At 38.3% G+C, this 14,654-nt stretch overlaps 1 protein-coding gene across 1 annotated transcript in view; it reads right to left on the reverse strand.

Moving 5' to 3' along the window:
• The window catches only part of lrp1bb (low density lipoprotein receptor-related protein 1Bb), a 930,516-nt gene extending 920,242 nt beyond the window's left edge, over positions 1-10,274 (reverse strand). The window contains exon 1 of the mRNA XM_030124596.1: positions 10,113-10,274. Coding sequence (XP_029980456.1) covers positions 10,113-10,203 — 91 coding nt within the window. The 5' untranslated portion in view covers positions 10,204-10,274. The remainder of the gene's footprint in view (positions 1-10,112) is intronic.
• Between the last annotated feature and the right edge of the window lie 4,380 nt (positions 10,275-14,654).

Genomic DNA, 14,654 nt, shown 5'->3' on the forward strand with positions numbered 1-14,654 from the left:
GGTTTTTTTTGCAGTTTAATAGAAGTGCTTAATCTGTCGGTGTACATCCTGAAGCTGAAGTCATGTTTTGACGACTTGTCTGGTTTTGCAGCCAAGACAAATGTGTGAAGTAATAACACTGGTCTACAAGTCGAATGCTTCCAGAATAAAAGTAGTGAAATTTTACCACGTCTGAGTCACTGATACAGAAAAACATCAAGTAAAAAAGCTGTTTGGCTGAAGTTTTTAAGATACAGTCTTGGGTTAAAATGTGAATGTGTGCATGATGAATTGATTTTAACCCTTTCATGCATAGTGGTCACGACAGTGGACAGCTGTTCAAAGGTGTTTTTGTATATTCAAGGCTTTTGTTGTTTTAGTTCCATATCAACCAACACAGTGGACACACACTTATGTATCATCCCATACAATGCAATTCATATCATTACTGTAACTTTGCTGTTCTTGATAAACTTAATCTGCAGTAATATGTTTGAGTGTAAAAAATTGCTAAATTTTATTAGACTATAATTAACAGGATTTTTTGTTGTTGTTGTTGTTTTTACACAAAAAGTTGTCTTTTTTCACATATTATCTCCATGAAGTGACTAATAACTAGTATTAGAGTATGTTAAAATGTGAGAAAACATCAGATTAGCAGCATTAAACATGTTTTTAGTTCATAGTTTTCACACAGTATATCAGTAAATGCATGTTTCTTTGCTTCTAAAATTAAACGTATGGTGTCCAGCTGAGTGGACAGTTTTGTAACTAAGGTTCAAAAGGGTAAGGTTCATAAAAAAAATGTAGTCGCATTGGGTGTTTTTTTCATGCCTAAAGAGGAATAAAAACACTTAGGAAAAAAATCTTGATTAAGGTTCTAATGATTCATGCATGAAAGGGTTAAATCGAAATCAGATTTTTTAAATTAGGACAATGTTTAAAAAAGGGTAATTGTCAAGTTGTGGTGGCGGTGTGGTCCATATATAACGTCACTTAAGCTCGCGTGAAAATGAAACTTAAACTTGACATACTTTCAACGTCCGACTCCTGATTGCTATTCCTCTCTTATTCAGCGGATTTTACACGAAATTTTCATAACTTCTAACCTTTATCCACTGGGCCCCCTTCATTGCTCTATGGGCCCCCCACAAATGCTGGGTCCCATGAATTTGTCATGTTTAACCCCCCCTGATCGGCGCCTCAGTGCATCACCTGAAACCTATCAAAAAGATCATTACTTTTTTAAAGTTTCACTGAAATATCTGAATTATAAGGAACTGGAAAATTTAGAATTGGTATTTTTGTAGTAACACATGGACAGGGCCTTTGAAGCAACCCACAAATGTTCTCTACCTCAAACTCAAATATCAATAATATTCACAAAATAATGCAAATACTTGAAACTTCATCATCTATATAATCAACAGACTGAATAAATTTCCAAATTTTTAAGGCATCATTTTTAGCCTCAAATTAAAGCTATGGCTATGGTGTAAAAAGTGCAATCAACAAAATCAGCTGTAAGGGGCTACACACGAAAACGACATAGTGGCTAAAACGCAACCACCAGCCCGAATCAGAATTGAAAATTGAGATTTTAAGAGGAAAAAATCTGGATTTTATTTTTGGCCAAAATCCTGCAGCCCTAAGGTCAAAATGTGAAATTGTAGAATTCATGATAGAATGGGTTTGACTCCAAAGGAATATTAGTGTCAGATCTACCACATCTACTTCAAAACACTAAAAGATATGTCTGGTTTGTCGTTTTGGTTGTTGGTTTTCATCATGGTTCAGATCTGTGTTTATTTTTGTCATGTATAATTACAAAAATTAATAAAATGTGCAAAAAAAAAAAAGAAAAAAGAGAGAGAATGGGTTTGTCTCAGAGCTACCAGATCTCCTTCAAACACTGTCTGAACATGACAATTAGAGCCCGACTGATATGGGATTTTTGGGGCCGATGCCGATACTGATATTGGGGCTAAAAAAAGCCGATATCCAGTATATCGTCCGATATCTGATATTGGCTGATAACTGATATATGGAATAAGAACATTGATCTACACAGGATATAATAATCTTACATTAGATAACTGTGGACAGGTGGATTAACGGGGGGGGGGGGGGGGGGGGTAGCAGTCGATCCTTGTCGGAGCATGGGGGGGTAGCGGTTCATGATTCCGTGATTGTGTGTGGGGGGTGATAGTGTGACTGTCCGAGCAGAAGTGAAAGTGAAACTGACAGGCTTTACTGTTCCTCTAACTCTCCGGGCAGCAAGCACACACACACACACACACACACAAACACACACACAAACACACACACACACAGGAGCAGCGAGCGACAGAACCTCCGCAGCAAAAAAGGTAATAAATCGGTTACATATTGGCTGATATTGATTAATCAGTGATACACTATAATCGGCTTGATTTACCGGCTGGCCCATTAATCGGTCGGGCTCTAATGACAGTACATGGACTGTACAGGTTCTATCAGTGGAACATTTATAAATCTACTGGATAAATGTACATATATGTGGAAGAACACACAATCATGTACCTGGAAAACATCTGCAAAGCAACACTTTGGTCATTAGTTTAACAATTAATCTTAATAAATACGTAACATTTAGCACATTTAAACTCTGAGGCAGATGGTTTCTAAAACACTGTGGCCCAGTGTAGTCATTCAAACCCTCCTGAGGTGGAGATCACACAGTACCCATGCCAATAACAACGGCAGCCAGCTTTCACACCGCTCTCCTCGCTGACTTCTATGTGTACCACATGAAACGCAGAGCTAAGTAGTGCATCACCCTCTATTTATATCGCTCTCCCCAGATGATTCAGTCCTCTGCGTCTACATTTATTTACTCTTCCCCCAAACCACCTCCGACTGGAATCCACAAGTGGTTTCTTGAAGACTGAGTAGCCGGCCCTTCCACCTTCCGTCCTGAGGATCACCTACTGCTGAGGTGGACACTTTTGCTGCTGTGTCAGAACAGGATGTGGACGGAAAATCGAGCTACAAAGGAGGCCTCGCAGCAGGCGGGCGCTTTTACACTTAATGCTTTGCAGAACCAGACGTAAAACAGCTATGAAAACAGAACTCTGTCCAACATCTGAAGGTCAAGTGTTAGTCATTACCCAGCAGTTCTCCTGATCTTCATATAACACCAGGGGCGTAGAACTGGGAAGGGACGAGAGGGACACGTTCCTACCAATATCCAGCCACGACTGTGTAGTGACTATCAAAACAATAAAAGACACTATTTAATGCCAAACAGATAGACTCTTTTAAAGTTACTTTTACTTATTATTTTCATGTATTTCTATGGAAGAGCAACTGTTTAAAAAACACCAAGAAAATTAGTGGGTAAAATACAATAAAACCTCAGACTGTAAATGTGATTCTAGATGTGATTTTATCTGTATTTTTGGGGAATAAATTACATGTAATAATTGAAAGTAAAAGCCTTTTTTTGTTCAGACAATAACTGTCCAGCCACTACTGTGTAGTGACTATCAATGCAATAAAAGACACTATTTACTGCCAAACAAATACACTTTTTTAAAGTTCTTTTTTTCTTATTATTTTCATGCATTGCTATGGAAGAGAACAACTGTTTAAAAAACACACATGAAGAAAATCTGGGGGGAAAATACAATAAAACCTCAGATTCTAAATGTGATTTTATCCATATCTTTGGGGAATAAATTACATGTAATAATTGAAAGTAAAAGCCTTTTTTGCTCAGGCAGTAACTGTCCAGCCACTACTGTGTAGTGACTATCAGTACAATAAAAGACACTATTTAATGCCAAACAGATACACTTTGTTAAAGTTATTACCTCCGCCAAGGAGCTTATGTTTTTGCCGGCATTAGTTTGTCTGTCTGTCCGTGTGCAAGATGATTCAAAAAGTGTGTTATTTATTTATTTACTTATTATTTTCATGTATTTCTATAGAAGAGAGCAACTGTTTAAAAAACACAAATAAAGAAAATTTGTGGGGAAAATACAATAAAACCTCAGATTCTAAATGTGATTCTAGATGTGATTTTATCCATATTTTGGGGGAATAAATCACATGTAATAATTGAAAGTAAAAGCCTTTTTTGCTCAGGCAATAACTGTACCATCAAACTGTATGATCACTGTATCCATAATCTGTTCATATGTCATGAATCAACATATTTATGTCAAGAGACAGAGAGTAGAGAGGAGGAGGAGGAGGAGGAGGAGGAGGTGGAGGAGGCGGTAGAAAAGAAGAAGCTGGAGGAGAGGCTGAAAATTCACAGGTTAAATAATGATGGATGTGTTAGTCATGAGAATAACTTTGCAGAATGCATTAAATTCTTATATTCGTCTTTAAATATTCAGATATGCATTCTAAACACGTCAATTACTGAACTGTTTTTTTTTCCTGACTATGATTGTTTGCTCGTTTGATCAGCTCGACATGACATGAAATTATGATCGCAAATGTAAAAAAAACATCAACTTTCACGAGTGCTGCCTTGGAGCACTTTTGTGTCCACACCAATGTCAAAATCAAACCTACGCCCTTGCATATAACACCGTCTCTGTGATGGCTGAGTGTCACTGAAAAAGGCCTCTGGGCTTAAACAACACCGTGATTTTTCTTTTGGTTTTAGTGACGCTAAAGGCAAGTCATTTGCATAATCTTCATTTGGTTGCAATTTATCATGTCCAACTGTAATTTAGTGACCAATTTCCTGCTTTCAAGCTATCTATTAAACGTGTGAGGATACAATGGTGACATTAAGTAGAAAGAACATTTATTTAACTCAGCAGCACTAAGAAAGCGCTGTTATAGATAGTCATTGTGTAGACGTCAGAGAATATTAATGCCCAAATCCCTGATATGGAGCACGGTGCCCTCGCTGTAATACCTACATACTGGCTTTGTTTACACCGAGATTTAATCGAGTTCGGGCAATTTGATCACAGCAAATTAACTGACTATCACAAGTTATTAAAGAGGAAGAGAAATATATTTTGTACCTAAACATTCACAGTTATTGTAAGAAGGTGTTTTTTTCTTTTTTTGCAGTAAATTATACGTAACAGTTCTGTACATAAGATACAAATCTATATAGACTTATATAACCTTATGCATTTAAATCCTGTACATCTATATAACCGGGTAAAATCTCCACTGCAGACGAAACACCATCAAGAAAAATAGTAGGTTTCACCAGCGAAGGAGTGAACCTCATCATGCAGACGTGCACACATGACTATCGTGGCTATAAAATAGGTTAAATAGATTTATTTTATGTGGTGAAAACTGCTGAATGTAGAAAAATGCAAATGAGCTGAACAACATAACTGAAGGTTTCAGATGGAATGTGTGCGGTGGCTTTGTTTTCTGATAAAATATGAACTTGGTACTGAAAAAGTATTGGAGCCATGGTATTAATTTAGGCCGTTAACTGGGACTGAAACCTGGAAACTGAAAGAATCTACTGATCTAAACTGTTTAATAACTGTTTATCCACTAATTCTATCGATCCATGTCAACAATTGGTGTAAAATACAGTTTGTCGTCTTTTCATGGTCATCAGATATGACCCATTTGGACGAAAGGAGGCTCCGTAGTTACTGTGGAAACACCGTCATCTTCTACAACACTGATTCTCCGGTCAAACCCATGCAGTTGGATCAGTGACAGTGGATGGACACACTGGGTTTATGTTCAGTTCAGGACAGACTGGACTGAAAAAGACATTTTTTCTCCAGTTTTCTCAGTGTGGACATAAAATATCTGATTTTCACAGAAAAAAAAATGCATAATGCAGAGGATGATATTCCAGTTAATGTTCTAAATCGGTCAGGGCAGGTTAAACACAGAGGAAAAGTTTCACAAAAGGTTCTAGGTTTGAGGTCTGATGAAACTCTTGTCCACTACAGAGGACAAAAATGCACTGCTGGGTCTCAAGAGGATTTATTATCAGCAACAGATCAATACAACTCCTCAACGTTCTACAACCTACGGAGAAACATAAAAGTGAAGAGCCAATACATTTGCTTTTTCATATATATAGATGTAGAGATGCACCGATTCTGATACCAGTATGAGGCATCGGCTCCGATACTCACTGTGTGTACTTGTACTCGTAAAAGTAATCTGATACCACTGCACTGATACCACTTACGGCCGTGTGACATTCCCAGTTCAGTGCAGCAGGTACGAGGAGGAGAAATAATGTGTGTGGAGTGTAAAGAGTGTGGAGATGTTTCAAAATGAAGGACGGTGATAAAAGTAACGCTGACTGACAGTAACGTTGCAGACACAGACGGATACAGACGCAGCGTTCTGTCCGTCCTCTGCTGGGCTGGTGTCCATCCTACTGATAATACTCTGGGGCAGAGGGGTTTTCTGTCAGACTGCAGTGGAAGCTCAGCTTCCCCTAAAATGACTCAAATTAAAACTGGACGCTAATTGGATTAATGACACCATGTTGTCCCGCCTCCGGACACTCGGCGTCTCTGGGGATGAATGGAGCTGTGGGCGGAGCTCGGCCGGGCTGGACGCCAGACTTCCATGTGCTGATTGGAGGATCAGTTGAAAGGCTGAATCCTGTTTGACAGCTGTTTTCAGATCTGCTCCTTCTCTGACACAGTTCAGTTTAATACCGTCACATTCTGCTGGGGAATCAGAGAAACCACTACGGAATTACTTGTTCATTTCTTGCACTGTAAATAAAACACACTCGTTGTACTTCCTTGTTTCAATTTAACATAATTTCAGTGTTTTCTTGTTTCAGTTCCATAATTTAATCATTTCTTGTTCGAGTTTAATATCATTTTGTAGATAGTTAAATCAATCAGACTGTCGGCTAGGTCGGACTGAACTAACTCTCCAGTCCTTGGAAAAGACGCCGACTGTGTACGATAAGGTCACTGAGCATTTTCTTAAAAAGGAACGGAGGGACGAATTTATGTTTAAATAACTTGACAATTTTTTAGATGTAAGCCGACAATGAGCTTCCCCTGTCTGAAAGACGAGCAGCCACCACTGCTATGGAGGTACGGAGCGGCGTGGACCACCGCCAACAGAAGTGAAAACCAAACTTCTCACTCATTTGTCTTTTCTCTTCCTGCTGAAGCTAAACTTTTAAACCTTACCAGAGAAAACACTGCAACATTAGTATCACAGTAGTGTTGCCTCTGTCGTCACCATGTTTATTATTACTGACTTTCTTCTTCTTCATTAAACTTTCCTCTTCTTCGTGGTATTTGTCCAGTATGGTTAATTCAGAGCGGCGCCCCCCGGTGGATGAATTGACAAACACTCATTCCAACACATTAAATGTCAGTAGCAGCACTTTGTTCCAGTCAGACTAATGACAACGACAATAAAGCACATTTACAAAAGGAACTAACAACTGGAATGGGATTATTAAGTACTCATATCGGTACTCGGTATCAGCAAGTACTCAAATGTAAGTACTTGTACTCGTACTCAGTCTGGAAAAAAGTGGTATCGGTGCATCCTTGTATAGATGTGTTTAGTCATTTATTGTGATGCGCAGTTCCATTAGACACGGACAACAACAACTCAAATGGAGGCTTTTAGCTGAAAACTGCTTATTTTTTCAAGATAAAAAGTCCAGTTTCAGCTTCGGTACAAAAAAAAAGAAAAGAAAGAAAAGAAAGCCAGATCTCAGCTGGACACTCACTGTTGTTTATCTTTTATAATAACTTGGATGAAATAAGTGCGACTGGCCGACGACAGCCCACTCTCCGAAGAGGGGATTATATGAATTCGAGTCGATCTTTGACTGTTCTGTTGTTGGGAACTGAGTGATTTCTTCCAACGTGGTGTTTTTTTCAGCGCTGGCCTCTTTAGCATGCACACACACACACACACACACATAGGCTCATTCTCTTGGTGTGATACAATCTATTTCACTAAATTAGCTCCTAAAGGCTGCCTCATCTGCATTAGTACGCCAACCTATCTGCGTCTTCCAGTCCACTATCATCTTTTAAATGGCCTATACGTTTCAGACAACCTTGAGCAGTTTATGCGAGATGATGCTTATCTAGTGCCGAGGTCACAGCTCGGATCAAGGTGACTTTTTTTTGTTTTTTTCCTTCTTCTTCTTTAAATTATAATATGTAGACGGTGCTAGGGTCTGGTCTGCTGGGGTTTTGTCAGATCAGCACTGTGTGGGCCCGGACAGGTCAGTTCTGTTCAATGTTAGATGGACACCAGCGATAAGGAAGCACAAGCATTTCACACAGACAATGCTTTTCTATGAATGAGCTCTGGAAAGGCTTCAAATTCACGCTGAGGAAAAAGCTCAACACTTGGCATTCAAAGTAACAACTCTGCTACCACAAAGCAAATTAATTTCAGGCTAATTAGGCTAACAACCAACATCGGCGTTGGACGAAGTAAAAAAAAAAAAAGCTATTATCATTACAGTCCATTTAGATGCAGCTATTGGAGCTTTCATTTCTGTACAGAATCAGGACTTCTTCATTTATTCCCACTCCCAGACAAACAGCGTACAGGTCGTAATGATACCCTACTTTGTAGATCTGTGTGTGTTGGAGCATCTGAACACACACTCACCCATCTCCATTCAGATGGGATTGTTGCACGAAAAGGCGACTGAGTGATTCTTTGATCCGAGCTGCATTAATAAAGCTGCAAAACACAAACTTCAACAGTCTTACATTTCAGGTGTGTGTGTGTTGTCTTTTTACCCCCCTCTTGAAGCAAAGGGGGGGGGGGGGGGGGGTGCATCCTCGGGGACTTCTAGATACAAATTCATCTTTTCATTTCATGCACAGGCAGAGGTAAACAGTGTTTCTCTTGCCTACTGTGATTGCCAGGCAAACTCTAAGTCCCTGTTTTTCACGCTGTGTTGGGGGGGCATTTGGTGACATTTGGGACGGTTTCAACACAACAACCAGAAGGAAGGCATGACAGTCACTGCTATGCTGGTGAATAAGAAGAAAAAAAAAAAAAAGCAAGTAGAACTGTGACCTTCCTGCCAGCAATGCAACCCATACTATTTCACAACTGTATTTATTTGTGCTGAATTTAATTTCTAAAAATTGCATCATGTATGCCTGACTTAAGTCACTCTCCAACTATACATCATCCAGCATAGTCTATTTACATAATCCCCCCAAATAATTAGTCACTATTTCATTCTACAAATCACACCTCTGTTACCTGACTTGTCCTTATGAGTGGGAAAACTTCACATGCATGATGCTTTACATCATTACCGTTCATGCAATTTGAGGAATTTGGCTCCAAAAGCTGCAACTCCTATTTTTTATTTTTATTTTTTTGCAATTAAAATCCTAAGCGTCTGCACATCATCATCACCTACTTGGCTGAGACAACACTCATCAAGTGGAGCCTCTGAAATCCAGATTGAGACATGCATTGATATGTCAATATGCTGCTTCAGATGCGTTTCGCGGCTTAAGCTTTTACGCTGCGTCTTGTTCAGTCGCGTCAAAAAAAAAAAAAAAAAAAAAAAAAAAAAAAACGAGCACAACTACTTAGATCCCAATCGCGTCTTTATCCGACGCGGTTACAGCTCAGGGACAAACCCAAAATTCACTTGGGCACCACCGTATTCACCTGCTGCACTGATTGAATGGATGAGAGGAGCTACTCTACGCGCATCCTGCATCCACAGCCTGTGGACCACATCATCCCCAAGAACGGTCCTGAAAATGCACACACACTAAAAAAAGAGCCGCTAATGCGCAAAGCAAGTTCAATGTGTTTGGTTCGGCTGGGATATTTCTGAATGGCTCTTCAACTGGGACGAATAAGCATGTGCACACACAGAGACACAAAAAAAAGAAAAAAAAATCCCATCCTGGATGATACCAGAAGATGCAGACTCCTCCATCCAGCATGGCATCATCCACACTTGACACAAATGCCAGACTGGTGCCTCTTATAAAAAAAAAATAAAAAAATCCAACCACATCTTCACATCCAGCAACTGCAGAACATTTGGCACCCCCCAGACCAGACCAGACCAGACCGCACTAACACGGCCCCCAAATCGTGCCAAGTTTGATCGGACTGCGCATCCCCCGACGGCCCCGGTGCTTCCTTACCTTTCTCCTCGTCCGACACTGTCGAGGGCTCGGCGCACGGAAATAATCCCATAAATAGGGCTAGAAAGGCGAGGAGGAACAACTCGGACATGTTTTCATGGAGAGCGGGGCTAGAAGAAGCCACGGTGCTGCTCCTGGTCCTTACTCCAGGTCCGGGTCCGGGTCCAGGTCCAGGTCCGGGGTCCAGTCTCACCCCCTCCGCCGCCACCAAACCACCCGGTATTCGAGCGCCGTTCTTCGGTTGATGTCCAGCGGAACCGGTGCGCAGAAACAGTGCGGCGCTCCCCCCACATGCACACCACACACCGATGCGCTGTGTGCGGAGAACGGAACAGACGCACCGGAGACGGACGGCAGGAGGGATGAGAGAGAGAGAGAGAGAGAGGGAGAGAGAGGGGAGGAAGGCGGGGTGAGAGTGGAGGAGTGGAGGAGGAGAAAGAATGAGTACGTTTCCTGTCTTTTCTCAATGATTAAATGCCGTCAAGGTGGCGCAGCTCGACTGGAATTAGGCACAGTGGGCTGGATGTGGAGTGGGTGTCAGTCTGAGGTCCAGGGGTGGATTAGAGAGGGGGGGCATGAGGAAAAAAAAAAAAAGATAAACTGAGAATGATCAGAAATGCAGTCTCATCCTTTACTATTCAAGTGCAATTCAATGGCACTGTGTACTCCACCAAAAACCCACCTGACAAATTAGCAGCCGATAAATCTGCACAAAGTCTGTCCAAATGGGACTGAAAACACATTCCACTGCTGAGTTACAGGACTTCATTCCAGTCAAGTCAAGGACTCAAGGACACCCCCCCACCCCCCCCACCCCCCAAAAAAACATTAAAAAAAAAAAAAAAAAAACTGTCACCACATTAGAACAACTGCACACTGCAAAAAATAAATAAATAAAATAAATAAGTCACCACATTAGAACAACTGCACACTGCAAAAAATAAATAAATAAAATAAATAAGTCACCACATTAGAACAACTGCACACTGCAAAAAAAAAAAAAAAAAAAAGTCACCACATTAGAACAACTGCACACTGCAAAAAAAAAAAAAAAAAAAAAAAAGGAATATGTGACTAAGAGAAACTGACCTGAAAGTGGAATATTTACCTCAGAACATTTTTTTTTAAAATTTATTTACTCATTCAGACTTAATCTAGTTCAGATTATTTGATTTTTTCCAAGAATTTCATCTAGAGCTAAACCCCACTGAGATATTACACCTAATTTTAAGTACTATCTAGAACAAAACCAGCTCCATTGTTGGAGGATGAATATGGAGGACACAAGAAGAACTTCAAAGTAAAAAAGAAAATCTCACTATGACAACTCGAAACAACATAAGAATTTTAGAATCGTCTTATTTTAACCCAGAGCTACTTTTGTGTCCGTTCCCAAATGAATTTTTCTCTGTATTTCACCTTTCTTAAGTCATTTATCACAATTTATCATAATGTTATCCTCTGTATTTAGCATTTTTTCCAATAAAAATCGGATATTTTCCCATAAATCATTTACTCATCATGTAGTTGTTCATAAAAACACGTTAAAGTTGATTGTCATGATATTAGAAACAGAGAAAAATGCAGAAAACATGACTTTTTCTACAAAATCTCTCATTAATTGATCATAAACCCAGTGTGTCCATCCACTGTCATTGATCCAACTCCATGGGTTTTACTGGTGAATCAATGTTGTAGAAGATGACGGTGTTTCCATGGTAACTACGGAGCCTCTGAACATCAAATGCATCATATCTGATGACGATGAAAAGATGAAGAACTGTTTTTTACACCAATTATTGACATGGATTGATCGGATTATTGGATTAAAAAGCAGTTTAGATCAGGTTTAGGTTGATGGTGGATGTTTGGATCTTTATGGCTTCATCTCAACTAGCTTTTTATTCCTGGTTAAATTAAAAAGAAAAAATAAAATAAAATAAAATAAGTGTTGAAAAGTTAACAAAAAATGGAAAATTATTCTTTAGATTAGTAGATAGTTTGGGTTAAAGGTGGAGGTTTGGGTTTTTATTGGTAAAGAAAACTTGATAAGTGCAATTTTACTTGAAATAAGACATTTTAACCCAATAATGCACTGTCAAAAAAAAAAAAAAAAAAAAAAACGTAAAAAAAACAGAAATATTCCAGCAGCAGGGTGCTGGAAAAATATTGTAAAATAACGGAAAATAACCATCTCATAAAAATACGGTAATTTTTCCATAATTAAAATAGAGTTTTTTGCCCTAACTTTACATGAGATTTTGCATATTTTTTGACTTTTTAATGTTTAGTAAAGAATATTTACATGCATTAAAACAATCCAATTCCCTATAAATAAATATATAAATAATTTTCAATGAGACTCAGTTGTCCAATCCACTGATAAAAACTGTATTTGGACAGTTTATCAGTGCTTATACATGTTATACATTCACAAAAATACATTTATTCAACATTTTTGTTGTGAAACCTCCTGTAATTACACAAGATATTTGTCAATTAACAAACAAGTCTGGTTCAACTGACAGAACTAATACTTCTGTTACGGTTAATTGTCAGTAATTTTATCTTGTTTTATTTATTTATTTATTTTACAGTATTAAACTTTAAATTAACAGTTTAATCTCATAAATAGAAAAAAAAATTGTGAAATTATAATACATTTGCAAATGCATTGTAACTTTATTTTTCTGTGGAAAAAAACAAAATCTTTTAAAAAATGGAAATTTTACAGTTATTCAGTTACAGTGTTTTCGTGTTATTTTACATTTGACATGTAAAATCACAGTCTATTTTTGTCATTTCATTGATATTTTCCTGAATCTTAAAAATACAGGAAAACTCTGTAAAATAAACAGTGAAAATTCTGTGAAATGACAGATTTTTTTCTTCAGTGTGAGTTGAATTTTCTTATTGTATGGGCCTGTTTTTGCAGTGTATTTGTAATATTTAGCAAAGATCTAAAAAAACAAAAAAAACCAAACCCAACTGGACCCATAAAGCAGACAGTAAATGAAGGCGTGCAGTCCCTGGTATGTGCTGAGCTCATTCTGGACGTTGTTACCTGGGGCGTTTGAGGTGATGTTTACTACCAGAGAACATCAGTTATGTTGACAGCCCTCTGACTCAGTGGGTGTCGACTGAAATGCATTTTCTTCTGGTCAGCTGATGCTTTCTTGACGTTCCTCTCTTTCTCTCTCTCTCTTGCTTTTTTTTTTCCCTCAGACAATAAGTGGCAGGGTCGTGATGGAAAACTCCAACCTGAACCTCTGACAGCTGCAGAACAGGAATGGGAAGCATTAACCGAGGACGCAGGAGAAAGTATTTAATCAGACGTAGATGCTAGTTTTCACCGGTGACTCATCGAAGGCATCCTCACAAACAGAGATGAACAGTAAACGCTAGGATTGATACGCAAAAACACAAAAGGAAAAAGGGAAAAAGACATGAGCATGAAGCTGAAAAACTGAATGAACAGCTCCTGACTGTCCCGAGAAAAGCATGAACTAATTCAGCTGTGAAAAGGTCAGATGTTTCAGAACCGTTGGATTGGACGGTAATTTGTGGAGATCTGATGCCAAGTTTTGGAAGATGTGAATCATCATCAGTTTAAGGGAGATACACGTCTAAATTCTAAAAGTACAAGTACATTACACTGGGTAAGAAATGGGATTTATTTGAAATTATTGATGGTGTTTTATATGTGTGTTCTTAGTTTAGTGTTTTATGTATGTTTAATAACCCCTTTAGCCCTATCGGCCCACCGGCGGGCATAAAAAATTATATTAATATTCATCTACTATAAAAAATATAATAAATCAGGACAATGAATGTTTTTTTCAACTTTTGCTCAAAGTTTAGACCCTAATGTTAATAAAAGTAAACCAAAAGTGTATTTTAGTGCAAACTTTAATGTTCAAACATGATTTTTAATCTTTGTGGGGTGAAATATACACTATTAAAAATCTCCAACACGAACAATTAATTTATGCATATCATCGTCAATCCAGCCGGAAAAAAAACAGGCAAGGATAAAAAAATTCTAATTTCTCTGTTAGTTTGTTCCAGTTTACTCAGGCAGAGTAATAGATACAATATTTTAGACAATGGGAATAGATTCTGTGAGGTCTGTAAATGTCCACAGACACCAAGAACATCCATATGAACCTTATTATTGTGAAGGAATTCTTCATTTACTTTGGGTTTGTCTGTTTAGGCGTTTTTCCCCTGAAAATATGGTCAGGGTTTAACATGTTAAAGCAGGGCTCTCAAACTCATTTTCTTTCAGGGGCCAAATTCAATCCAATTTGATCTCAAGTGGGCCGGACCAGTAAAATAATATTAACAACCTATGAATAATGACTTTGTTTTAGTGCAAAAAAAACAAAACAAACATTAATATATGAAAACAGCTACTTTTATAAACTTTCCAAACCTGAAAAACTGAGATTTCTTAAGAAAAATAGTGCAATTTTAAAAATATTCTTTTTTTATTTTATTTTATTTTATTTTTTAGGTTAGTTTATTTCAGACACAGACATA

This window comes from Sphaeramia orbicularis, chromosome 21 (genome assembly GCF_902148855.1).
Source record: "Sphaeramia orbicularis chromosome 21, fSphaOr1.1, whole genome shotgun sequence".
In the NCBI taxonomy this organism is placed as follows: domain Eukaryota; kingdom Metazoa; phylum Chordata; class Actinopteri; order Kurtiformes; family Apogonidae; genus Sphaeramia; species Sphaeramia orbicularis.